Below are 25,028 nucleotides of genomic sequence, written 5' to 3' on the forward strand. Positions count from 1 at the left end.
TTCGTGTAGGTAGCTAGGCACAGATTCAATGGGCTGAAGCACCTTTTCAGAGCTGGATAACTGTGTGAACCAATGTTAATTTGGATCAATGTGAGGCGCTGCATTTTGGAAAGGCAAATCCGAGCAGGACTTTTGCACTAAATGGTAAGGTCCTAGGGAGTGTTGCTGAACAAAGAGACCTTGGAGTGCAGGTTCATAGCTCCTTGAAAGTGGAGTCACAGGTAGATAGGATAGTGAAGAAGGCGTTTGGTACGCTTTCCTTTATTGGTCAGAGTATTGAGTACAGGAGTTGGGAGGTCATGTTGCGGCTGTACAGGACATTGGTTAGGCCACTTTTGGAATATTGTGTGCAATTTTGGTTTGATATTGTGAAACTTGAAAGGATGTGAAACTTGAAAGAGTTCAGAAAAGATTTACAAGAATGTTGCCACAGTTCAAGGATTTAAGCTATAGGGAGAGGCTGAATAGGCTGGGGCTGTTTTCCCTGGAGTGTCGGAGGCTTATGGAAGTTTATAAAATCATAAGGGGCATGGATAGGATAAATAGACAAAGTCTTTTCCCTGGGGTGGGGTAGTCCAGAACTAGAGGGCATAGGTTTAGGGTGAGAGGGGAAAGATATGAAAGAGACCTAACGGGCAACTTTTTCACTTGCCAGAGGAAGTGGTGGAGGCTGGTACAGTTGCAACATTTAAAAGGCATCTGGATGGGTATGTGAATAGGATGGGTTTGGAGGGATATGGGCCAATGCTGGCAAATGTGACTAGAATAGATTGGGATATCTGGTCGGCGTGGATGAGTTAAACTGAAGGGTCTGTTTCCGTGCTGTACATCTCTATGGCATGGGAACACCATCACCTGTAAGTTGTCTTCTAAACCACTTGACTTAGAAATATATCGCCACTCCTTCAAGTGTGGCTGACTCAAAATCCTAGAACTCCCTTCCTCGACAGCATTCTGGGTGGTCCTACGCAGCAGGTCAAAAAAGGCACCTTCTCAAAGTCATGCCAGTGACCCCCATGATACAAAATGTAACTAACAATAGTGTATCTGGCATTTTCCATTTTCCTTTTCCCCACCCAGGATTCCAGTTTTACTCAGTTGGAAATTCATGGGAAGATACACATTAATTCAATAGAAGACTTGTTCAATGGTAAAACAGGTTCAGGCAGTAAAATATCTTGATGAACCTTCACATGGAATTTGAGTTGGTGGACACACCTAGATAGGTTTCAATTTCACCTGGCAATCTCCCCTCCCCTCTCAGAAGCTTCTCCACTTGCCACAGTTCAGTGACAAGGGTGAGGCTGGAATTGGGCAGATTTGAGAATCACCTTGCCCCAGAGCCAGAAAAAAGCAATGCAATAGGATTCGCTGTTCACTCTGTGGCTGCAGCATTGTTCATCACAATGGATTTCGGGTTCGGTAAGACAAAACTGTGTGGGGCTATTTTAGACTTGAGTCACAATGGAGTGGATTAAATTTGTAATAATTTATGGCAGAGTTGGGTTTAGGTGATAGCTGACCCGGCCAAACAGGGAGCCGCAGAACAGAATCATAGCAACCCGAAAGAGGCCACTTGGCCCATCAACACCCTCTGAAGGGTATCCAACTCAACCCAGCCCAGAATACTCACTGCTGTATCTTTTGCCTGAGGATGATTCGAGTGAAGGGGCAAATCATATTTGATTTGCAAATTCCTCTTTGTAGATTCTGGAAATGCTATAATGATGGGAATGTAAAGATGAGATTTAAGAGTTGCTATCTCTGTTGTGCTTTTGTTCATGGGATTGGTTGCTGTGACCTGCGCAGGTAGCCATCGTAAAATCAGTCCAGCCCCATGACATTCAGCCCATTGCTCCCTGTGCTCTCTCTCTCTCTCTCTGAAGACAGCTACTCAATTTGTCTCATTCTCTCTTAAAATGTGGGGAAGTCATTAAGCCTCCAGACTAATTACCTCTGCCTCTCTATACCTTTGTGTTACCTTACACCAAATCAGCATGCATTTATACAACACCTTTTCGACCTAGTAATGTTTCACTAGAAAGTCATCAACTAAATGCGACACTTAGCTGCTCAGCCTGATCAGAGGTTTGGTCAAAGGGTCACTTAAAGGAAGAAATGGAAGGTGAGAGATTCCGGAAGGAAATTCCCAGGGAGCGTGGGGGAGTTTCAGCGGATGTACAAGAGACCAGAATTAAAGGGATGCCCAGATCCCAGAGACTGGGAGAGATTACAGAGATGGAGAAGGGTGAGGCCAGAGAACAATTTGAAACCAAGAATGCGAATGTTGAAATCTAAGCGTTGTTTAACTGGGTTAGGACATGGACAGCAGAGTTTTAATGACCTCAGGTTTTCTCGAGGTTCCAGCATCAGAGGATGAGACTCGGGGATAAACTGGATGTTTTAGCAGCAGGTTAGCAGAAGCAGAGATGAAGTTGAGTGAGTTACGAAGGTGGAAATGGGCATCCCAGCGATGGCGCTAATTTTGGGGTCAAATATAACAGCAACTGTGAACAGACTGATTCAAGCCTCAGACAACAAGACTCACTCAGTAATGAGGGAGTCCAGGATGTGGCAAAAATACTGGACTGCGACTTCCCAGTAAGAAAATTGTACTCTGCCAATACAGGAAATGTACTGGCCAAGTAAGCATTCTGAGAGCTAAGGGCTTGGAAGAGGTAATGGTGAAGTAGAACTGGATGTCATCACTATACAGGTTGGGAAGACATGCTGAGTTTGAATCATGTGACCGAGGAGAAGATGAGGGCTGCAGATGCTGGAGATCAGAGTCGAGAGTGTGCTGCTGGAAAAGCACAGCAGGTCAGGCAGCATCCGAGGAGCAGGAGAATCGATGTTTCAGGCATAAGCCCTTCATCAGGAAACCGAGAGGAAAGGATAGATTTTTGCGGACACATCAGGCTTCCCATTCAGCTTCCCCATTTCCCCTGACGGAGGTTGCAGGCTTATAGAGTTCTTACAATGTTGAAGCAGGTCATTTGGTCCGTCAAGTCCACACTGACCTCCAGAAAGGATCCCATCTAGGTCCCTCCCTACCCTCTCCCTGTAACCCTACATTTCCCATGGGTGATAGTAACCCTACAATCCGCTAACTCACATATCTTTGGACTGTGGGGGAGGAAACCGGAACACCTAGAGGAAACCCAGGCAGAGACGGGGAGAATGTGCTAACTTCACAGATGGTTGCCTGAGAGTGGGATCGAACCTGGTCCTGGGTGCTGTGTGGCAGCAATGCTAACCTCGGAGCCACTGTGTCACCCAGTTGAAGAGGGTTGATAAAGCCTTTGTGAGTGACGGCAGCACAACCTGTTACAGAGCATGTTCCCAGTCAGATTAGACTTGGAATGCATTTTAGGAATTTTCCGATCAATGCCTCAATAATATTGTAAGTTTTAAAGCTCAGTGTCTGTTTTATCTGAAATACAAATACAATTAAGCAAAGATTCCAACGTTGCTCACTTGTGACACTGAATCATAGTCCTATCCTGTTGTTATTACTGTTAAATGCCCGAGAATGTTTAAGGCCTCTTATATACAAACATCTCCTGCTTAATTAGGGTCTAGCATTCGGTAAAAGTCCATCATATCCCACCAATGGATGAGGATAAGGAAAGTCTTGCCACTTTCTATTTTGTGTGCATTTAACACTTAAACTGCTGGAGGCTAGGTGTCAGTGTGGATGGGTTCGGTAAGAGTATGTTTATTCTGAACTTTTTATTTCTTTGTTTTTCTAATGTATTCCTGTGGTCTGTCATACTGGACATTTTATTTCTTCAATGTTCTAATTCATTTTATCTTCAGAATTTGCACCTAGGTACATTTGTAAGTGATGACTTGTAAGCTTTTCACTGGACTCATTTAGTACATTTGACAATAAAACCAATTCTAATTATAAAGGGTTGTGCTGTGGGAAGATTGAGGGATAATGTACACTTGGTGAGGGAAGCAGCTGTAACGCTTATTGTCCAGATTACCAGTTACAGAGGGCAGTTCATGACATCCAGATCTTTGCCTTAGGAGGTTTTAGGGCCTTTTGATCATTTATTAAGTGAAGAGAGAAATCTGGAGACACCTGATGTTTATTGATCATTAGCAAATTACTCAGGGCAGTGGTGGGTGAACTAAGTGCGTGGAAGGTTGGTTGCTGAGACTAACCCTCAGTAGATGTTCTGATCAGAAAGAGATGAAGGTGGGTCAAGTTGACATGACCAAAAAATAGGAATTGGAGTCAATCATTTAGCCCCTTGAGTGTGCTCCATTTGACACTCCTCAGTCCACTTTCTTGTCCTTTCCCTTTGATTCCCTCAACTAATGAAGAATTTATCTCAGCCTTAAATGTACACAAGGACTCCGTCCCCACAGCTTTGGAAAGGAGTTCCGAAGACACTCAGCCCTCAGAGAAGAAATTCCTCCTCATTTCAGTCTTAAAGTGGTGCCTCGTAACTTTAAGTCTATGCCCTCTCATCCTAGATTCTCCCATGAGGGGAAATCACTCTGTCAAACCCGCTTAAGAATCCTATATATTTCGATGAGTTAACCAAACTCAAATGAGTAGAGTCCCAATTTGTTTACCTTTGCTCTTAAGACAGTCCTTCCATTCCAGGTATTATCTGAATATACCTTTCTGACCTGCCTCCAATTGAGCAATATCTTTCCTTATACTAGGAGACTAAAACTGCTGACAGTACTCCAGATGTGGTCTGTTGTACAGTTGTAATGCTCCAGAATCTTGGAAATAAGCATTCCTGAATACCTGCTGCACCTTTGCGCTAGCTTTGTGTTTAATGTACAAGTAGTACTCTCAATTCCCTTTGTGATGCAGCTTTCTGCAATTTTTCTCCATTCTCTTTCTCTCCCTTTGAAAATGAACTTCACATTTTCCCATGTTATACATGGTTTACCTTTTTTTTGTCTACTTAATTAACCTTTCAACATCTCTGTAAACTATTGTACCTCTCCTACAACTTGCTTTTCTACCTAATTTTGTGCCGTCGGCAAGTCTGACTAAAGTACATTTGCTTCCTTCCTCGAAGTCATTGATATATGTTATAAACATTTGCAGTCCCAGCACTGATCCCTGTGGAACCCCACTGGTTACAGGTTGCCATTCTGGGAGAAAAAAAAAAACCTTCTCCCCACTTGCTGTTTTCTGTTCATAAAATTATTCTTTATCCATGCCAATACTCTTATGGCTTAACCTACTGGTGAGGTACCTTGTCAAATGCCATCTAGAAATCAAAAGACGGCACTGGCTGCCCTCTGTCTACGAAGGAGCAGCACTTTGAAAGCTTGTACTTTCAAATAAATCTGTTGTGTGATTTTTACTTTGGTTAAGACTTCCTTGAAAAGCTCTAATAGACATGATTCACCGGAGGGAATGTCATGACAGTCATTCAAGAAGACATAGCCTGATTGTAACCAGGGAATAGGGAGGAATTTAAGGTTGGGCTGTTTTGCCTGGTGTTATTCCCAAACTGGATGAGACCAGTTCAGGGTTTTGCACCTGTTTTCTTATCATCTCATGTAAATTACATCTTCTGTTTGACAGAATTTCTTTCAAAACTAAATACCGTGATTTTTGGCGTACCCACCCTGCAGAAAAATGCAGCTTATACCTGTACTCACAAAGGGCGTGCTGAAGTGGGAGAGTGATTGAATGCCAGTCAAGCAAATTCTTCATGTTAAGGTCAACAAAAGGCCAACCAAATAAGTGGGATTGAGTTTATAAAGGATGACTTCAACAATTATTATTTCAGTTGATTTAAGGCAATGTGTGTTGTTATGATATACTGTAGTTAACATTGTACTGAAATATACTTCAGACAGTCTGAAATGTATTAATGACCAATGTTTTGCTCAGACAACAAATGGGACACATCTTGATTTGTACTTTGAACACGTATTACAAGCTCATTACAAAAAAAAATAAACATGGTATTTTGACCACACCTTCAGTCACCTCCCTTTTAGTATTGTACTGCAACTGCTTTTAACCGCAGTTCCCAAACAAGGAAGTTAGAGTTGCCTCCACCTTGTGTACGCGCTATTTGCTTCTGGGTAGAAACAGTACTTTATCGAGTAGTTTTAAAAAACCTGGGCGTCTGCTGTCTTCGTGTTCACTAAGTGGGACTTTGGAGAAAGAATCTTTGATTATGGGTAAGTGTTGATGTAATTAGGATGGCACTCAGTAACAGGGCACTAATCCCTCCTACGAATTGTCTTATCTATACGCAGTCTAATGTAAGTTAAGACTAGAAAACTGCTGCAAGTAACAGGCTGTTCTAAAATTACAAAGTTTCAGACTGCTGGTCTTTCTTTTAGTTATAGAATTTGACACTTTAGGAGGCCACTCAGCCCATTGTGCAGTTTATTAAAGCTATTCCCTTATTCAATTTGACCTGCAATTCCTTGTCCTTCAAGCACTTATCCAATTTTCTTTTGAAAGTTATTATTCTATTTAGAAGGTACATTTCAGGTCATGAAAACTCAACTGTTTAAATGTTCAAAAAGAATCTTACTGTCTGTGGTTTGCTCTCAATTACAATCAGTTTGCCCCTTCTGATTACAACCTATCTACTCCATCAAAATGCTGACCTTTTTTGGATGTCTGTTACCTTTCCCCTTCACCTTCTCTGTCCAGAGGAGGACAACCCCAGTATCTATAGTTTCTCTTCAGGTAGAATGTCTTACATTTGTCAGCATTCTTTATCTTGAAGGCAAGTTGAATACATTTGAAAATTCTTTGAGTCATACTGAATTGCAGAGGTTGTTCAGTCAAGAAGCATCCTCTCTGCTTGATGGACTCCGATAGAGGGGACCAAAGTCAGGAAACTACGACCAACAAGCAGTGAAGATGCTAGGGTAATCAATGTGAGGTCCACATACCTCTGTCCTGAGTAAAGAAAGGGAATAGAAGGAAATTCACTTCTTGCAGAAGCTTTTAGAATGCTGAGGAAGAAATTTAATGCAGAAGGACTTAAAAATTGCAGAGCAATTAGAAATGTATGGAACAGGAGGACTTCATTAACACATCCAGTTATTTTATTCACAAAAATGTAATCCAACTTCCTCTTAAACACTGGAGTTTATTTTAAATATTTATTACCCACGATGTGAACAATTTGATTGCATATCTGTAACCCTCCGTATTGCTCACTTGTTCTAAAGATCAGGGTAATCAACATCTTGAGGTGAGTAATTGTTTCTTTTCAGGAACTTTAACATGAAAGTATAAACAGCTTTTAGCTGACGTTTGTATTTTAAAAATCAACCCTTTCAGAGACGTTACACGCACCCTGGGGCAGGTGGACCTTGAACCTAGGTCTCCTCACTCAGATGTAGGGGCACTACCACTGTGCCATTAAAAAAGATGGTGTTGGATTGCTTGGGATTGATCAATACCTGTTTCTCAATGCTGGGAGTGTTCTATCCAGGTCTCCAGTTGGCAAGGTGGGAATGACTTTCTGATTGTCCTGCAAGATAGGATTGGAAGGAGCTGCATGCTGAAAGTTGGCTTAATAATGTAATCAAAAGTAGTTCACAATATTGAGTTTGCTCATCTCATCGTGCATGGGCACGTTAATGTTTTCGTGTTCAATTCCTTGTCGGGTGGAGATGTTATTTTAACCTTTGGGTTTCTGTAGCTTGGATGAGTGCTTTACTTTAAACCTCATTCCTGCCCCAGTGTTGGTGGAGTTGACATGATTATAGAACACACCTACATCTACACAGCTCCTCTCACCATCAGTGTTCTAGGATAGAGGCCTACCTCATGTCTACCTTTCTTATCTCTCCTCTCCATTTGTCTGTCTCTGTGTCAAAAATATTATAGTTTAGGAATAAATTATCACAGTTGATCCAATAGCTGGTATACAATGCAGAATAACATCAACAGCATAGGTTCAATTCTTCTCCTCTCACCATCAGTGTTCTAGGATAGAGGCCTACCTCATGTCTACCTTTCTTATCTCTCCTCTCCATTTGTCTGTCTCTGTGTCAAAAATCTCTGTGTCAAAAGTCTCTGTACCAATCTCCTGCCTTACCTGAGGCATGATGACTCTCTGGTTGGTACCACCAGTCATCTCTCCAATGCAAGAGTGGCCCTATAGTAAATTTGTCTGTCTGACTCTATCGCTCCAAAAGATGCTTTATGTCACTGATTGAATAAATGAATGTCAGATTCTTTAGCAATGTTGCAGCACATCTTGCCCACGACAAAATGTTGTTCAACTCCAAAATTGAGCAAATGTGGGAACAGGGAGTGGTTCCAACAGTTAGATTGAGATAGCAGTCCTCCCACCCAGAAGCTCCCTATCTAATATGGCCATTTATGGAAATGTACTGTATCCTGTCTTTACAGACCATGTTCTCGTGTGTTTAAGTAATGGACAAATCCTAAACATTCAGCAATGACTCACCTCATGGGTGTGGCTGTCCTCAGCACCACATTCTCCTCAAAGAATTACTATGGCATGCAAGAAGGCCATTTGGGCCAGTGTACCTGCACCATGTCTATTGTCTAGTACCAATCTCCTGCCTTATTCTCCAAATCACTGCACAGTTTTGATATCCAATGCCCACTTATTTTTTACTCCTGCTTTGTCCGGCATGATGTTGCATTCTGTTGGTCTTTTCAATATTCAAACATATGCTCTGTGAGCTATTTCAAAATTGTTTAATTAAATATTCTCCTTGTTTCGGAATCAGATTTTGGAAAGTCCTGTGACAAGGATAAGGAGAAGCAGAAGGAAAAGTGTGAAAACAAAAAACATAAAAAGGTAACAATTTTATTTCAAAATCCATCTTCTGATCCCATTCCCCAGCTTGCTGCATTCCACCCCACACACAGTACACAGCTGAATTTCTCGCTATGTCTCTCTTTTTAGTTTCTAGCAGATGTATGAAATTACTCTCCCTCTCATCTTTGTCCAATGGCATGGGAATTTAGCAATAAACAGATTATTTATCCATGGGGTGCATTAGTACCTGACTCCAGTCTGATCCTTATCAGCCAGGAAACTAGACTATTTCTCCCATTCTTTTCACATTCTTGAACCTCATGGATGGAAATAATTGTAAGTTGCTTACTGCCATTGTTTAATTTTCCCATAACTGGTCATTTTCTGTTTTGTTCCTGGTGTTAAGGTGTTTTTAAAATTGCTCCCAAGTTGGTCAATATTTCCCCCCTATCTTTTCAACGTTGTAAGCTAGATTTCTTTTAGATGGAGTGGATATCCCAGCGTTCAGGTACATCACTTGGTTCCAGGTTGTTTTACTTGTTTTCAGTGCTGTCCTTGTGCAGTTTGAATGTCATCCCTTTAGTCCATGATTTCTCTCTTCAATTGACAGCTGGCTTCCCAAGGCAGTCCCACATAACAGGGAACTGACATTGATAAACCAGACTATTCCCTCTGACTCCTTGCTTGATGCATTCCTGGGTGTGTACAATTTTAGAAATTGGATCTGTGAAAATGGGTCCATTTTTGGAATGGTGTAGCACGGCCCTTTTACTCCACTGCACTCCCTTCCCATACCATGCCTCTGCCTACTGTCACTCATTGCCTTTTAAATTTTTGCAAAATCCATTTTAGAACTATGAATCCAAAATTCTGATTCTCATGCATACAAGACAAATGTATTTTTGATTTTTGCTTGAAACTTGTGACTTTTCTTTGACAATCCTTGGCGACCTCCATTGCCACAATGAACCAAGTTGCAAATTGGAGGAACAACACCTCATCTTCCACCTAGGCGGAAGACTCAACATTGAGTTCTCCAACTTCAAACAACCTCCTATCCCATCACCTGACTCCTTCCCAGCCCATCCCCATCCCTTCCACTGGTCCCTGCCAACTGGATTAATTCCTCCCATTGACCAAGCAGGTCATACCCTCTACGGGTCTTCACCTATCCCCACTTCACCACCTTGCCCCTGCCACCCACTTTATCTGCAGCTGCCTCCACATACTCCCCCAGTCCTGAAGAAGGATTATACCTGAAACAGCGACTTCTCCACCTCCTGATGCAGCCTGGCTTGTTGCGTTCTTCCAGCCTCCTGCCTATTTTGTTCATTAAATGTGCCCACCCAAACCTCAAGCCAGCATTTAAAAGAATCAGTCACATCACACTGGGTCTTGCATTAGCAGATGAAACAATGACAGCAAATTTCCTTTATATAAAACAACATTAGTGTTTTAGGATTTTTAAATTTTAAAAACAACTCATGACAGCTTAGCAAGTTTTCAGGAGATTTGTAGTTCAGGTTGAGGTTCTGGTGTTGTGGTCATGGTTGGTAAGGCTAGTTAACAAATCCAAATTATTCAATTGAATTTAAATTCCACCAGCAAGCCTGGTGGAATTAGAAGCTGTATCACTAATCCAGTAATATTATCACTGTACTAAAACCTCTCCCTAATTTATTTTATAGGACAAAATGGAAAGAAGCTTCATTATATATTTTATTATGAGATACTTTCAGTCAATCAAAGTTTTAAAATCACTGTTACAATATGGAAACCAAGTATGCACAGCTGGGTTCACCAAATAATCATCTTTTCTTTAAAAAAGGATTAATGTTTGAACTTGTCCTATGCAGTGGTAATTGCGCTGTCATTTGCACAATCTTTCGTCTCACATGCTAGCAGTAATCTGTTCACTGTCGTCCATGATACCAAATCAGATTCCAGATTAAAGTCAGATTTGTTGATGGTTACACCCAGCAATCAGGTCCAAACTCTCATTGATTAAACAGTGACTCACCCTGTACAATGAAACAGCACCTGATGCTAAGCTTGTCGAGCTGCAGTATTCCCCCACAACACACGATCAAAATAATATTCTTGTTTTAACTGTGGCTTGTTTTTGTGGCTAACAGCAACATTCTCCAATTTGAATTTTTTTGTTAGTTCTCCACCCTTTCTTCCCTCATTCTTCAGAAAGTTTTTGGCTCCATGCTTTCCAGTTGACTACCAGTGTGTTACCCAAACAGCTATTCCTTATCTGGAATCCATTTGCCTTCACACTCACCTTGAAGTTGAGGCACTTCCTATCATTGCAATGAAGAGCAGATTCTCTGCATTCTTGCCACTATTGGGTGCCTACCATTTCCTCTCACCACAATACAATTTAAACAATCCTGCATTCTTTACAATCAGAGTCTATTTTGATCTCAGCACTTTATGGGAATGCTCTAGGTCAACAAGATTGGCATTAGTGGCTGTACATTACACTTGGTGAGTTATAGTATTTACCCAATGGGAGTTTGCATCTAGTTTCATTGCTGGGTGTTATCACTAATATATCGTTCTGGAAGCAAATTTAGGATGAGAGGATTGTTTGCTACATTACAGCGTGATTATATTTTAAAAGTTCGTTGTAACTTCAGAAATACCTGCAGCAATGTGATAAAGACCAGATTATCTGAGCTTTCAGATGTTGTTTGAGGAATTTGAGAAATTGGCCAGGGCATTAGGGAGAACTGCCCTAGTCATCGAGATATACAGCACAGAAACAGACCCTTTGGTCCAACTCGTCCACGCCGACCAGATATCCCAACCCAATCTAATCCCACCTGCCAGCACCCGGCCCATACCCCTCCAAACCCTTCCTATTCAAATACCCATCCAAATGCCTCTTAAATGTTGCAATTTTGTACCAGCCACATCGTCTGGCAGCTCATTCCATACGCGTACCATCCTCTGCGTGAAAAAGTTGCCCCTTAGGTCTCTTTTATAGCTTTCTCCTCTCACCCTAAACTTATGCCCTCTAGTTCTGGACTCCCCGATCCCAGGGAAAAGACTTTGTCTATTTATCCTATCCATGCCCCTCATAATTTTGTAAACCTCTATAAGGTCATTCCCCCCAGCCTCTGATACTCCAGGGAAAACAGCCCCAGCCTGTTCAGCCTCTCCCTATAGCTCAAATCCTCCAACCCTGGCAACATGCTTCTAAATCTTTTCTGAACCCTTTCAAGTTTCACAACATCTTTCGATAGGAAGGAGACCAGAATTGCATGCAATATTCCAACAGTGGCCTAACCAATGTCCAGTACAGCCGCAACATGACCTCCCAACTCCTGTACTCAATACTCTGACCAATAAAGGAAAGCATACCAAATGCCTTCTTCACTATCCTATCTACCTGTGACTCCACTTTCAAGGTCTCTTTGTTCAGCAACACTCCCTAGGACCTTACCATTAAGTGTATAAGGCCTGCTAAGATTTGCTTTCCCAAACTGCAGCACCTCGCATTTATCTGAATTAAACTCCATCCGCCACTTCTCAGCCCATTGGCCCATCTGGTCCAGATCCTGTTGTAATCTGAGGTCGAGTTCAAATTGAGCTAAGGATCTATTGAAGTCATCTCAGGGAGCAGGCATGGTTTGAGATCTCCTCTGAAAGATGACACCTCTAAGAGTATCATGCTCTGCTGACTGCTCTGGATGTGCCAACCTGGATTCTGTAATCAAGACATTTGAATGACATATAAATCTGAACCTTATCTGACTTTAGAGCCGAGTGCTACAAGCTGATCCAATGCTGAAAATACACAGGGGTGGTAGACAGATCTGCTCCTGAAATATCCTCAATTTGCCCCAGAAAATTTACTCTGTGTGATCAATGGGAGAAAGATTGCCCATGTAAATTTGAATAGAAGGAAATGGTAATGGATTGCTCCTGTCCCATGCATGCTTCTGACAGGTATATTGTTGTGGAATTCTGTTGACAAACATGAGGTGGGAGGCGGGGAATCTGCTCAGAGGAACTGCAAGTGTTGTGGTGGGAGACAGGAGGGGATGAAGGAGCTATAATAGGGGATAAGGAAACTTCAACAGAGAGACAACAGTTTTACACTTACCAACAAACATATTCAGCTAAGTGGGATCCAAAAATAAATTTTAAATCACTGGAGGTAATGAATCCTTGCAAATTAATCTCTTAGATAAGGCTGCCATACTTGTGGTGGTAGGGATATAGCTGGTGTGATGAACATTGTAAAGTTAGATATAGATCCAAGACACAGTAAAATGGCAGTAATGTCCTCCTTCTGATGTTGAGCATTTTGTATGAGATAGAACAACATTAGTTGCAACCTTACCAGTCTGTGGAATGCATATTTTATGATAGCTTTTTAGATGTAGACATGTCAGTTATTTTGGAAAAAAATGGAACTTATGCCTAACGTCTGGTACCAATTTATAATCTAAGAAATTAATGCTTTCCTTGTGTGTGGTAATTTTTAATGAAGATTTTGTTATCAAGATTAACATACCTCATGTCAATACACACACACACACAGACAGTACTGTTACATAAATGCATCCCCTAATAATGGAGTTAGTTGGGAATTAAATCACAGGGAAAGAAAAATTATCCCTATGCTGACTCACCAATGGTGATGCAAATACATTAGAATTACATTTCTGGCATTGCTAACTGAACAGATTGAAACGATGCAAGAATGCTTTGATTTTGATCATTACTTGTTTACTTTTTGACAGAAGGAAGAAGGTAAAGATGCATCAAGTTCAAGCTCTACAAGCAGCAGCAGCAGCAGCAGTTCAGAGTGTGAAGGCAAAGAAAAGGTGAGAAAAGCAAGCTAGACTTTGAACTCAGGATTGGATTGGGGCTAGGTATAAGACCATAAGACATAGGAGTGGAAGTAAGGCCATTCGGCCCATCGAGTCCACTCCGCCATTCAATCATGGCTAATGCGCATTTCAGCTCCACTTACCAGCGTTCTCCCCGTAGCCCTTAATTCCTCTAGACAACAAGAATCTATCAATCTCGGCCTTGAAGACATTTAGCGTCCCGGCTTCCACTGCACTCCGTGGCAATGAATTCCACAGGCCCACCACTCTCTGGCTGAAGAAATGTCTCCGCATTTCTGTTCTGAAATGACTCCCTCTAATTCTAAGGCTGTGTCCACGGGTCCTAGTCTCCTCGTCTAACGGAAACAATTTCCTAGCATCCACCTTTTCCAAGCCATGTATTATTTTGTACGTCTCTATTAAGTCTCCCCTTAATCTTCTAAACTCCAACGAATACAATCCCAGTATCCTCAGCCGTTCCTCATATGTTAGACCTGTCATTCCAGGGATCATCCGTGTGAATCTCCGCTGGACACGTTCCAGTGCCAGTATGTCCTTCCTGAGGTGTGGGGACCAAAACTGGACACAGTACTCCAAATGGGGCCTAACCAGAGCTTTATAAAGTCTTAGTAGTACATCTCTGCTTTTATATTCCAACCCTCTTGAGATAAGAGACAACATTGCATTCGCTTTCTTAATCACGGACTCAACCTGCATGTTTACCTTTAGAGAATCCTCGACTAGCACTCCCAGATTCCTTTGTGCTTTGGCTTTATTAATTTTCTCACCACTTAGAAAGTAGTCTATGCTTTTATTCTTTTTGCCAAAGTGCAAGACCTCGCACTTGCTCACGTTAAATTCCATCAGCCATTTCCTGGAATACTCTCCCAACCTGTCTAGATCCTTCTGTAGCCTCCCCACTTCCTCAGTACTACCTGCCTGTCCACCTAACTTCGTATCATTGGCAAACTTCGCTAGAATGCCCCCGGTTCCCTCATCCAAATCATTAATATATAATGCGAACAGCTGTGGCCCCAGCACCGAACCCTGCGGGACACCGCTCGTCACCGGCTGCCATTCTGAAAAAGAACCTTTTATCCCAACTCTCTGCCTTCTGTTAGACAGCCAATCCTCAATCCATCCCAGCAGCTCACCTCGAACACCATGGGCCCTCACCTTGCTCAGCAGCATCCCGTGTGGCACCTTATCAAAGGCCTTTTGAAAGTCTAGATAGACCACATCCACTGGGTTTCCCTGGTCTAACCTACTTGTTACCTCTTCAAAAAATTCCAACAGGTTTGTCAGGCATGACCTCCCTTTACTAAATCCATGTTGACTTGTTCTAATCAGACTCTGCTCTTCCAAGAATTTAGAAACCTCATCCTTAATGATGGATTCTAGAATTTTACCAACAACCGAGGTTAAGCTGATTGGCCTATAATTTTCCATCTTTTGCCTTGATCCTTTCTTGAACAAGGGGGTTACAACAGCCATCTTCCAATCATCCGGGACCTTTCCTGACTCCAGTAACTCTTGAAAGATCTCAACCAATGCCTCTGCTATTTCCTCAGCCACCTCTCTCAGAACTCTAGGGTGTATCCCATCGGGGCCAGGAGATTTATCAATTTTAAGACTTTTTAACTTTTCTAGCACTATCTTTTTCGTAATGGCAACCATACTCAACTCAGCCCCATGACACCCTTTAATTTTTGGGATATTACTCATGTCTTCCACTGTGAAAACTGACGCAAAGTACTTGTTAAGTTCTCCTGCTATTTCCTTATCTCCCATCACTAGGCTTCCTGCATCAGTTTGAAGTGGCCCAATGTCTACTTTTGCCTGTCGTTTGTTTCTTATGTACTGAAAGAAACTTTTACTATTATTTCTAATATTACTGGCTAGCCTACCTTCATATTTGATCCTCTCATTTCTTATTACACTCTTTGTTATCCTCTGTTTACTTTTGTATCCTTCCTAATCTTCTGATTTCCCACTGTTCTTAGCCACTTTATAGGATCTCTTTTTCTTTAATACATTTCCTGACTTCCTTTGTCAGCCAAGGTTGTCTAATCCCTCCCCGGTTAATCTTTCTTTTCTTGGGAATGAACCTCTGTACAGTGTCCTCAATTATACCTACAAACTCCTGCCATTTTTGTTCTACTGTCTTCCCGGTTAGCCTCTGCTTCCAGTCTATTTTAGTCAGTTCCTCTCTCATGCCCTCATAATTACCTTTATTCAACTGTAACACCATTACATCCGATTGTGCCTTCTCCCTTTCAAACTCCAGACTGAACTCTACCATATTATGGTCGCTACTTCCTAAGGGTTCCCTTACTTTAAGATCTTTTATAGAGTCTGGTTCATTACAAAGCACTAGGTCCAGAATAGCCTGCTCTCTTGTGGGCTCCATGACAAGCTGTTCCAAAAAGCCATCCTGTAAGCATTGATCCGAGGAAACACTTGTAGGTGGAAAAGGTAGCTTTGTTTTTTTTTTACAAAAAACAGAACCATCTATCCCCTCCCATCATACGTTACCTAGGGGAAAGGGATTGGAAAGACCAGGAAGGGATGTCGGAAAAAGATCAGGATCTGGGACAGAACCAGATGGGGCGATGAAGTTAGGGGAGAGCATGGGAGACGGAAGAAGAAAAGGGCCCCTGGGCTCTCTTTGTCGCCCCCACCTGCTCACCACTGAAATCCAGTTCAAAGCAGACACACTTCCCTATGCATGTGCAGTATTACATTTACTCCTGACATTACATGTAAAGTCTACGCAATGACATCACTGCTTGGAACTGTGCGTTCTCCCAATGACCGTGCAGGCTATGGAGTCCAATGTTTTCTCAGCTTTTGAGAAAAACAATTTTCTCTCTACTTCACCTCATTTATTAGGGTTGTTTTAAAAAAATCTGACCTCAATCAATTTGAGAAGAACCTTTGTTCATAATCATTTGAACCTCTATTCTTAGCCTAACCTTTTTTCTAACATTAGTCCATGTAGGCCTTTTGCCTTGACTCCATTTAAACCTTTCTCCTTTAGCCCCTTTTCATTTCTTCATCAGAACCAACTTGATTCACATGGAGACAAAACAGCTTGAAGGAAATGAGCAACTCTGGCAGTAAACTCTGGATCTAAGTAATTCATAAGTGTTTAGTTCCCCAGTGTCTAAAGTGAAGGTAAAAGATACAAGTGCAGTTTGACTAAACTCATTTTACAGACACAATCCATTCAGCTCATCAGCTCCAGTTCACACTGGTGAACAACACATGAATGTATTTGTGACTTGCAAATTAATTAATTTAAACTTGTTTTTACTGCATAAAAAATTCTCATCAAATAACATCACAAACATTAACTATAAATAAAGACATTGAATATTGAATTTTCAGTCCTAAAATAATGTGAAGGCTTCCTGTTTGTTGGCTGAATTGTTGTTTGACATTTCCACCCACTATTTTAGAGGCACTAAACCCATTTATCACTGCTCCACTTCCACAAATACAAACAACTATTGATGACTCGTTATTCAGCAAATGACGAAGGACATGTGCTTAAGTTCTAAAAACATTGAAGAGATCCATCTTTCAGTAGGGACACAGTGCTCATCTTATTGTTTTTTCCCTTCTCCATGGCACTTTGTCGTTCTTCTCATTCATTTCCCCATCATCTTTCACCTTTTGACAAAACTTATTTGATCCCAAAGCCAAAAACAATGCTTGCGCCAGATTGCTTAATCTGAGCCCTGCCCCTGCTGTATCCTACATTGTGTTGTGCAAGTAATTTATCCTTAACATAAAAACAAATGCTGATTGTGTTGGCTTCACCATAATAATATTGGCTCATTAATAAGGAAAGGGTTAATTTCACAAAGGGATCAAGGAATACTATGTCAGTCAGAATGTCACCGTGCTTTGTACAATCACCAGTATCCGATACAGTAGCTCTATTCTTTGATTTATTTATTCCATTGACAATAAAACCTGTAAATCTACTGTTCAAAGCATTCATTTAACTAAAAGGTTACAATGCTGGTTTGTATTATTCAGATGGTAGCCTTTATTAGGCGAGAGACAAGATGTATTTGAAAAGAGTAACTTGTTTACTCTACTCCACAATCTTAATTTAGAACACACAAATCATATCCTTTCCCTGTAAATTTTGCTGCTGCCAACAACTTACTTTAAAGCTGAGTTAGAGATAATCGTTGGAGCAATGTTAGGGAGTATTTGAGATGTTAGAACAGGGTGCAAAGAAAGAATAGATACAACTCTGCGGTTTTTGATTTTTCCATGTAGTACTTTCCTGAAATAGCTTATCTGTGCCTTGCCTGTTTTGGAGCATAAACCCAACTGGTTCAAATGAATAATAGTTTCAATCTTTCATTTAGCATTAACAGGCACGCAAAGTGCTCAGTGTTTTCCTTTATTGCTTACTGTTTCTGTATGTTGGTAATGCTTATTTCATGAAGCCTTGCATTTGGGTCATTTAAATTTTTTTATAAAGATAAAATATTAATAATTTTAGAATTCAGTTTGGGAGAGATGTTTTAATTGAACTTTGGGGAAAGAATTTTATTGACAAATAGATCACTCACCAGAACTTACAGTTCAACAATTTTCTTCGATTCAGTCAAGGGATTATATTATTGCCCATCTCTAATTGCCCAGAGAGCAATTGAGTGTCAATCTGATTGCTGTGGATCTGGAGTAACATGTAGGCCAGACTAGGCAAGGATGTCAGTTTTCCCATCCTAAAGGATATTAGTGAACCAGATGGGTTTTTCTAACAATAAACATGGGCATTACTGCATTCTGGATTCTAGACTTTTATTGAAATTGAGTTTTCTTTAAAAAACAAACTTACGACTACTTGAGCCACATCTTCAGTTAATGAGATGCTAGAATTTCCTTCCTAAATATCTCTACCTTGCTTTAAGATGTTCTTTGAAACCTACCTCATTAGCCTGTGAACAAAAGCTTGGTTAAAATCTCTATGCAGCTAAAACCAAAGATTACCTGCTTGTAAATTCACTCTCTCATCCTCTGTCTTGGTATGTCTTACGATGGCAAAAGGCACTATCAATATGATAGTGGAGCAAAAGCCACAAAGAAATTCTTAGTGAGTTTTGCATTTAAGAAAACCGTAATAAACACTTGGGATAACAGACATAATGGAAATTAAGTCAAAATAAATGAATTAAATCCACTATAGGTGGAATGAGGTGACAGTTTTAATTGCTTGTAGGTTCTGCCTGAGAACCACCACCTGCCATGATTTTTGTTCATCAGGCAGTGTTGCACCAAGTGTCATCACTGTCCCATGGCTGCGATCTGGATTTACTGATTTTTATTTGAAGAGAATGCGCAGTTTTATTTAATATATTCCTTCATCCAACAGCATGGGGATCCAAAAAAGAAGAAGAAGAAAGAAAAGAAGCACAAGCACGATAAATGCAAGGCAGATAAGCACAAACCTTGCAAAAAATAGCAAAGCATGTTACACATGACATCATCAGAGTTGCTACTCCCCTTTCTTAAAGATGTTTGCTTTAAACAAACACATTATTACTCAGTCACTGTTTCATAAAATGAATGATTAAATATGAACTGCATGATTATCTAAGTTTTACCAAATAAAGAATATATCTGAATAATCAGCATTTGTGATATAATTAATTCAGAAATTCAAATTGCACAAAGGGCCAAATTTTCAGCAAAGCAAGTAATGAGAATTGGGAAATATATATATATTCTATTAATATATTAATCACACATACACCTCCCTCTTTTTGAAAAGGTTCCTTTTAAAACTTTATCCTCTCATCTTAAACCTGTGCCCTCCAGCTTTGGACTCCCCTATCCTTGAAAGACCTTGGCTATTCATCCTACCCATGCCCCTCATGGTTTTATTAACCTCTTATAAAGGTAACCCCTCAGCATCTCCCTATAGCTCAAAATCTTAAACCCAGCAAACAGCCTTATAAATTTTTCTAAACCCCTTCAAGTTTAATAACTTTCTTACAGCAGGCAGACCAGAATTGAATGTAATATTCCCAAAGTAGCCTAACCAATGTCCTATATAGCTGCAGCATGACATCCCAACTCCAAGACTCAATCCACTGACCAATAAAAGCAAGCATACCAAAGGCTTTCTTCACATACCACCTTCTGTAGTTTCTTACGGTCCTGGGCAGAGCAATTACCATTCGAGGCAGTTATGCACCAGTACAGTATGTTCTCAAAGGTGCATCTGTAGAAGTTGGTGAGGGTCCTTATGGACATACTAAGTTTTCTGAGCCACCTGAGGAAGAAGAAGCCGTGTGCTTTCTTGACAATCACAACTACATGAGAAGTCCAGGACAGATTGTCGGTTATAGACACTTAGGAACTAATGCTGTCCACCCTCTCAACCTCAGTTTCGTTAATATTGATAGGAGTGTGTTCTTCTTTCTGAAGTCAAATGATCAGTTCTTTAGTTTTGAGAGAGGTTGCTCTAATCTAGACCATCACAAAAGCTAACCTTCATCTTTGGACCCAATTTCTAAACTTTTTCTTTATTTATTCATTTTGTGGGATGTGAGCATCGCTCACCGGCCAACACTTATTGCCCATCCCTAGTTGCCTTTCAGGTGGTGGTGCTGTGCTGTCTTCAACTGCCGCGGTCCTCCTGTTGAAGGTTGACCCAAGTTTCCATTAGGGAGGGAATTCCAAGATTTTGACGCAGTGACATTAAAAGGAACAGTGATATATTTCCAAATCAGAATGGTGAGTGACTTGGTGGGGAACTTGAAGGTCGTAGTGGTCCCATATATCTGCTGCCCTTGTCCTTCTAGATAGAAGTGGTAGTGGGTTTGAAAGATGCTGTCTGATGACCTTTGGTGAATTTCTGCAGTGCATCCTGTAGATAGTACATACTACATGGTTCGTTACCATGGAAAGGCAGCCAACATCAAAGATCCATCGCACCCTGGTAATGATCTCCTACAATCTCTTCTGTGAAGCAGAGGATACAGAAGCCTGAACATATGGAGCAGCAGGTTCAGATACAGCTTCTTCCCAGTTGTTGTTAGACTGGTGAATGGACACTCTAGCCTTAAATAATGCTGATCTCGCTAATGCTGTTCTCACCTAGCACCCACCCTATGCAACGTAACCTGCCTGCCTCGAAAGTCTTTTTGATCCGTACATTCTTGCTTACAATGATCTGCTTGTACTGCTTCTAAACAAAGCTTTTCACTGTACCTTGCTACACGTGACAATAAATCAATCAGTAGTTGCAGTCTACTGTACCTGCAACTCCACTTCCAAGGAATCACGAACCTGCACCCTAAGGTCTCTTTGTTCGGCAACACTCCCCAGGATCCTACCATTAAATGTACAAGTTCTGCCTGGATTTGTCTTACCAAAATTGAACACCTCACATTTTATTTAAATAAAACTCCGTATGCCACTCCTTGGACCATCTGATCAAGGACCCATTGTACTATGAGATAACCCTTCACTGTCCATAATACCAGCAACTTTGGTGTCATCTGCAAACTTACTCACCATACCTCCGATATTCACTTCCAAAATCATTTACATAAATTACAACAAGCAATGGACCCAGCACTGAACCTTGTGACACACCAACTGGTCACAGATCTCCAGTTTGAAAAATAACCCTCCACCACCACCTTCAAGCCAATTTTGTATCCAAATAGCTGGCCTTTCCTGGAAACCATATGGACAATATCCACTGCTCTGACTTCAATCATCTTCATCACTTCTGCAAAAAAGCTCAAATCAATTTAGTGAGACTGGATTTCCCATGCACAAAGCCATGCTGACTATCCCTAATCAGTTCTTGCCTTTCTAAATTCATGTAACTTCTGCTCCTCGGTATCCCCTCCAGTAACTTACCCACCACACTCCACTCCTGTGCAGATCAGAGATAACCACAGGAGTTGTTCAGTGATGAAGCTAGCTGCTTAAATAAGTCCACTTCTGTTCTCTGGGACTTGGTCCCAGTTCTTTAAATACTGTATTTGACGTCAGCCACACACTCCTCTTGTTTCCAACTACCCACAAAAGACTCCTCAATGCTCACTGCCTAGTAAACAGTACAGACCAATGAACTTTACAATAAAACAATGTGCAGAGATGCTTTAACAAAGTCATGAATGGCTCTTTTTAAAACGCTGCTATATCAATCCCAGTGTCAAATAACCATATCTTTATGTAATCAATCATCAAAATTGGACACTTCATCTTGGAGACACTTGAAGTGTCAATCAAGCAAAGCCTTCCGCTCAGCGCACCTGTTTCAACAGTCATGGAAATCTGAGATCTCATCCAAGTCTACGTAATAAGGTAGCAGAACTCATTATACAGGGTGTGTGGCATCATTCAGAATGGAGGGCGGGAGGGGTTTGTGGGGGGGGGTGTGAGTTGGCTCAGGGGATATGTGGAATACATTTTTGAGCTTTCTTTTAAAAGAAAGATTCTAGCACCCACACTGTGGCTCATGACTGCAGATTGTGCCAGTAAAAACTGGGGCATTAGGAATGAGAGCAGGAATCACATCATCAGGTTCACCAGCCCACCTCAAACACCTGACCACAGCCTTGTGCACTTCTGTAAAGCAAAGGGGGGGAAAGCTTTCCTTTTTGTAGTTGCCTATGCTATCTCAGTGCATGGGAAACTCCTGGATTTATTTGCAATAATTCAAGTGTTAAAATGGAAGGTTGCTAATTCACCGATTGATGAAGGAGGCTTCAATAGCAGGAGAAGCTCTGAATGAGTTATGGATTCAATGTAGCTAAGTGTGAGGTGATTCACTTTGGTAAGAGTAACAAAAAGATGGGGTACTGGGCTAATTGTCGGATACTTGGTAGTGTGGATGAGCAGAGGGATCTTGGTGTCCATGTACACAGATCTCTGAAAGTTACCACCCAGGTAAATAGTGCGATGAAGAAGGCATATGGCGTACTGGCTTTTATTGGTAGAGGAATTGAGTTCCGGGTCCTGAGGTCATGTTGCAGTTGTATAAGACTCTGGTGCGGCTGCATCTGGAGTATTGTGTGCAGTTTTGGTCGCCATACTATAGGAAGGATGTGGAGGCACTGGAACGGGTGCAGAGGAGGTTTACCAGGATGTTGCCTGGTATGGTAGAAAGATCGTATGAGGAAAGGCTGAGGCACTTGGGGTTGTTTTCATTGGAGAAAAGAAGGTTTAGGGGTGACTTGATAGAGGTGTACAAGATGATTAGGGGTTTAGATAGGGTCGACAGTGAGAATCTTTTTCCACGTATGGAGTCAGCTATTACAAGGGGGCATAGCTTTAAATTAAGGGGGGGTAGGTATAGGACAGATGTTAGGGGTAGGTTCTTTACTCAGCGAGTCGTGAGTTCATGGAATGCCCTGCCAGTAGCAGTGGTGGGCTCTCCCTCTTTATGGGCATTTAAGCGGGCATTGCATAGGCATATGGAGGATAGTGGGCTAGTGTAGGTTAGGTGGGTTTGGATCGGCGCAACATCGAGGGCCGAAGGGCCTGTACTGCGCTGTATTCTTCTATGTTCTATGAGATAGAAGCTTCTCAATTGCCAAGGTATTCTACATTTATGCTGATCAATTTCAGTCCAGCAATGTCAGTGCACACAGATAGCTTTGCCATCATTTTAAGAGTACCAGTTCAGGCCATTAACATCAGCCACCATGCAGATAACGTTTTTATTTGCCACTAAGCCATGTTCAGGAAGCTTGTATAATGGTGGCATGTAGCAGCCACCCCCTCTTTGGGGACAACTTGACTTACAGACCACTTCTCACAATTCCTGGATTGGATGGAGAATTGACACACCTGGATTGTTAGAACAAAGTTGCAAAGGAGTAATGACAGCACCGCAAACATATTCCCAAATAAACCATAGCAAACATGAAATTGGCATTCATCAAGGTTTCTTCAAGATGTGAAACTTGGGAGAATGTGTGCTTGCATAATTAGATTTAAAATGCTCAATTTGCTGATGAGAATTCTCATCAGACTTTCATTCCAACTGGTTATATTAAAAATGTCTGGCTGTCTACCTGCTAATTGTTACTCCCCGGCCACTAGATTTCATTCTCTGGAAGTGGCTGTCAGAGCTCAATGATAATTAGCAAAAAAAACCACTTTATTTCAAAAGATTTAAAGCAAGAGGTTTAAGAAAATCAATGCACAGATAACAATGTACATACAAAAATGGAGGGACATCATATAATACTGCAAAATTCGTAACATTCAAATAAACTGGTGACTATAATTCTGGTAATATTGATTACAGCTCTTTCACTAAAGAAAACACTAAATAGAATGCTGCACTATTTCATAGGACAAAGTTACATTTAAACATTCCCTTCTTGCTCTGCAAATGTATTGTTTCAATGTTGCAACTGCAGATTTTGTGCCACCATTTTTATCAACATTTCTGAATAGTGCTCTAGCAAAGCTGTCACCTTGCCATTCTCTGGAGCTTCTGAGGCAAAGAGAGAAATTGGCAAACATTCTATGGAGTTCAAATGCTTCCTCGCAGAGGAAAATGCACCACACAAGATGGCCATCATCTTGGACTTGCGCTCTGGTGTATCTTCACTGGAAAGCACCTGTGAAGAAAGATTGGATTAGAGCAATGATTTTTAAAAAAAGGTTTCCTTCCTGCCTGACTTATAGTTCCTTAGATAAGATCTGTTACCTGATAGTTAGCCACAAGAAGGGGGAAGGCCACATGAGCCAGACTTATTGTAGCTTAGCTAAGTTTCACCTTCAAGTAATGGTAATGCATGAACATTCTGCAGTAGTAAGCTAAAGCAAAAAACAGGTAATCTTTTCCCCTTCTACCTTTGAGATACTGAAGCTAAATCAGAATAATTAGATCTGAAACAAAACAGAAGTTGCTTGAGAAATTCAGCCGGTCTGGCAGCATCTGTGGAGAGAAATCAGAGTTAACGTTTCAGAGGTCCAGTGATACTTCTTCAGTTCAGAGCTGCCAGACCTGTTGAGTTTCTCCAGCTATTTCTGTTTTTGTTTCAGTTTTCCAGTACCTTCCATCCTTTGTTTCAATTTAATAATTAGATCATTCAGTTCAACAGGGTGAATAGTTAAGGACCCTTTCCCTCCCAGGGTGTAGGGGTTCAAAAAATAGGTTTAAAGTGAGACAGAAAGATTTAAAAAGGGACTTAAGAGACACATTTGTCAGAGGGTGGCATGTATATGGAATATGCTACCAGGAAATGGTGGAGGTAGCTAGTTATTACATTTAAAAGGCATCTGGATTAATAAGAAGGGTTTGAGACAAACACTGGCAAATGGGACTAGATGAATTTAGGATATCTGGTTGGCATGGGCGAGTTGGACCGAAGGGTCTGTTTCCGTGCTAAACAACTGTGACGTTTTGACTCATCTG

The 25,028-nt window shown here is 41.2% G+C and overlaps 1 protein-coding gene and 1 long non-coding RNA gene across 4 annotated transcripts in view; one reads left to right on the plus strand and one right to left on the minus strand.

Moving 5' to 3' along the window:
* Positions 1-1,292: 1,292 nt before the first annotated feature.
* LOC122542903 (uncharacterized) lies at positions 1,293-19,263 on the plus strand. 2 transcript variants are annotated; one of them, XR_015754712.1, is made up of 4 exons: positions 1,293-1,422; positions 8,725-8,795; positions 13,517-13,600; positions 19,005-19,263. It is a non-coding gene; the product is annotated as an uncharacterized LOC122542903 (long non-coding RNA). The 2 variants fall into 2 exon arrangements; XR_015754713.1 differs by lacking the exon at positions 1,293-1,422 and adding an exon at positions 6,019-6,174.
* Positions 17,549-25,028, minus strand: part of LOC122542905 (WD repeat-containing protein 62-like) — a 179,101-nt gene continuing 171,621 nt past the window's right edge. For both annotated transcript variants that reach the window (XM_043681047.2, XM_043681046.2), the window contains exon 31: positions 17,549-24,228. In XM_043681047.2, coding sequence (XP_043536982.2) covers positions 24,007-24,228 — 222 coding nt within the window. In that variant the 3' untranslated portion in view covers positions 17,549-24,006. The remainder of the gene's footprint in view (positions 24,229-25,028) is intronic.

This window comes from Chiloscyllium plagiosum, unplaced genomic scaffold (assembly GCF_037043375.1).
Source record: "Chiloscyllium plagiosum isolate Xiang-an unplaced genomic scaffold, Cpla_swu_hap1 HiC_scaffold_47, whole genome shotgun sequence".
NCBI lineage: Eukaryota > Metazoa > Chordata > Chondrichthyes > Orectolobiformes > Hemiscylliidae > Chiloscyllium > Chiloscyllium plagiosum.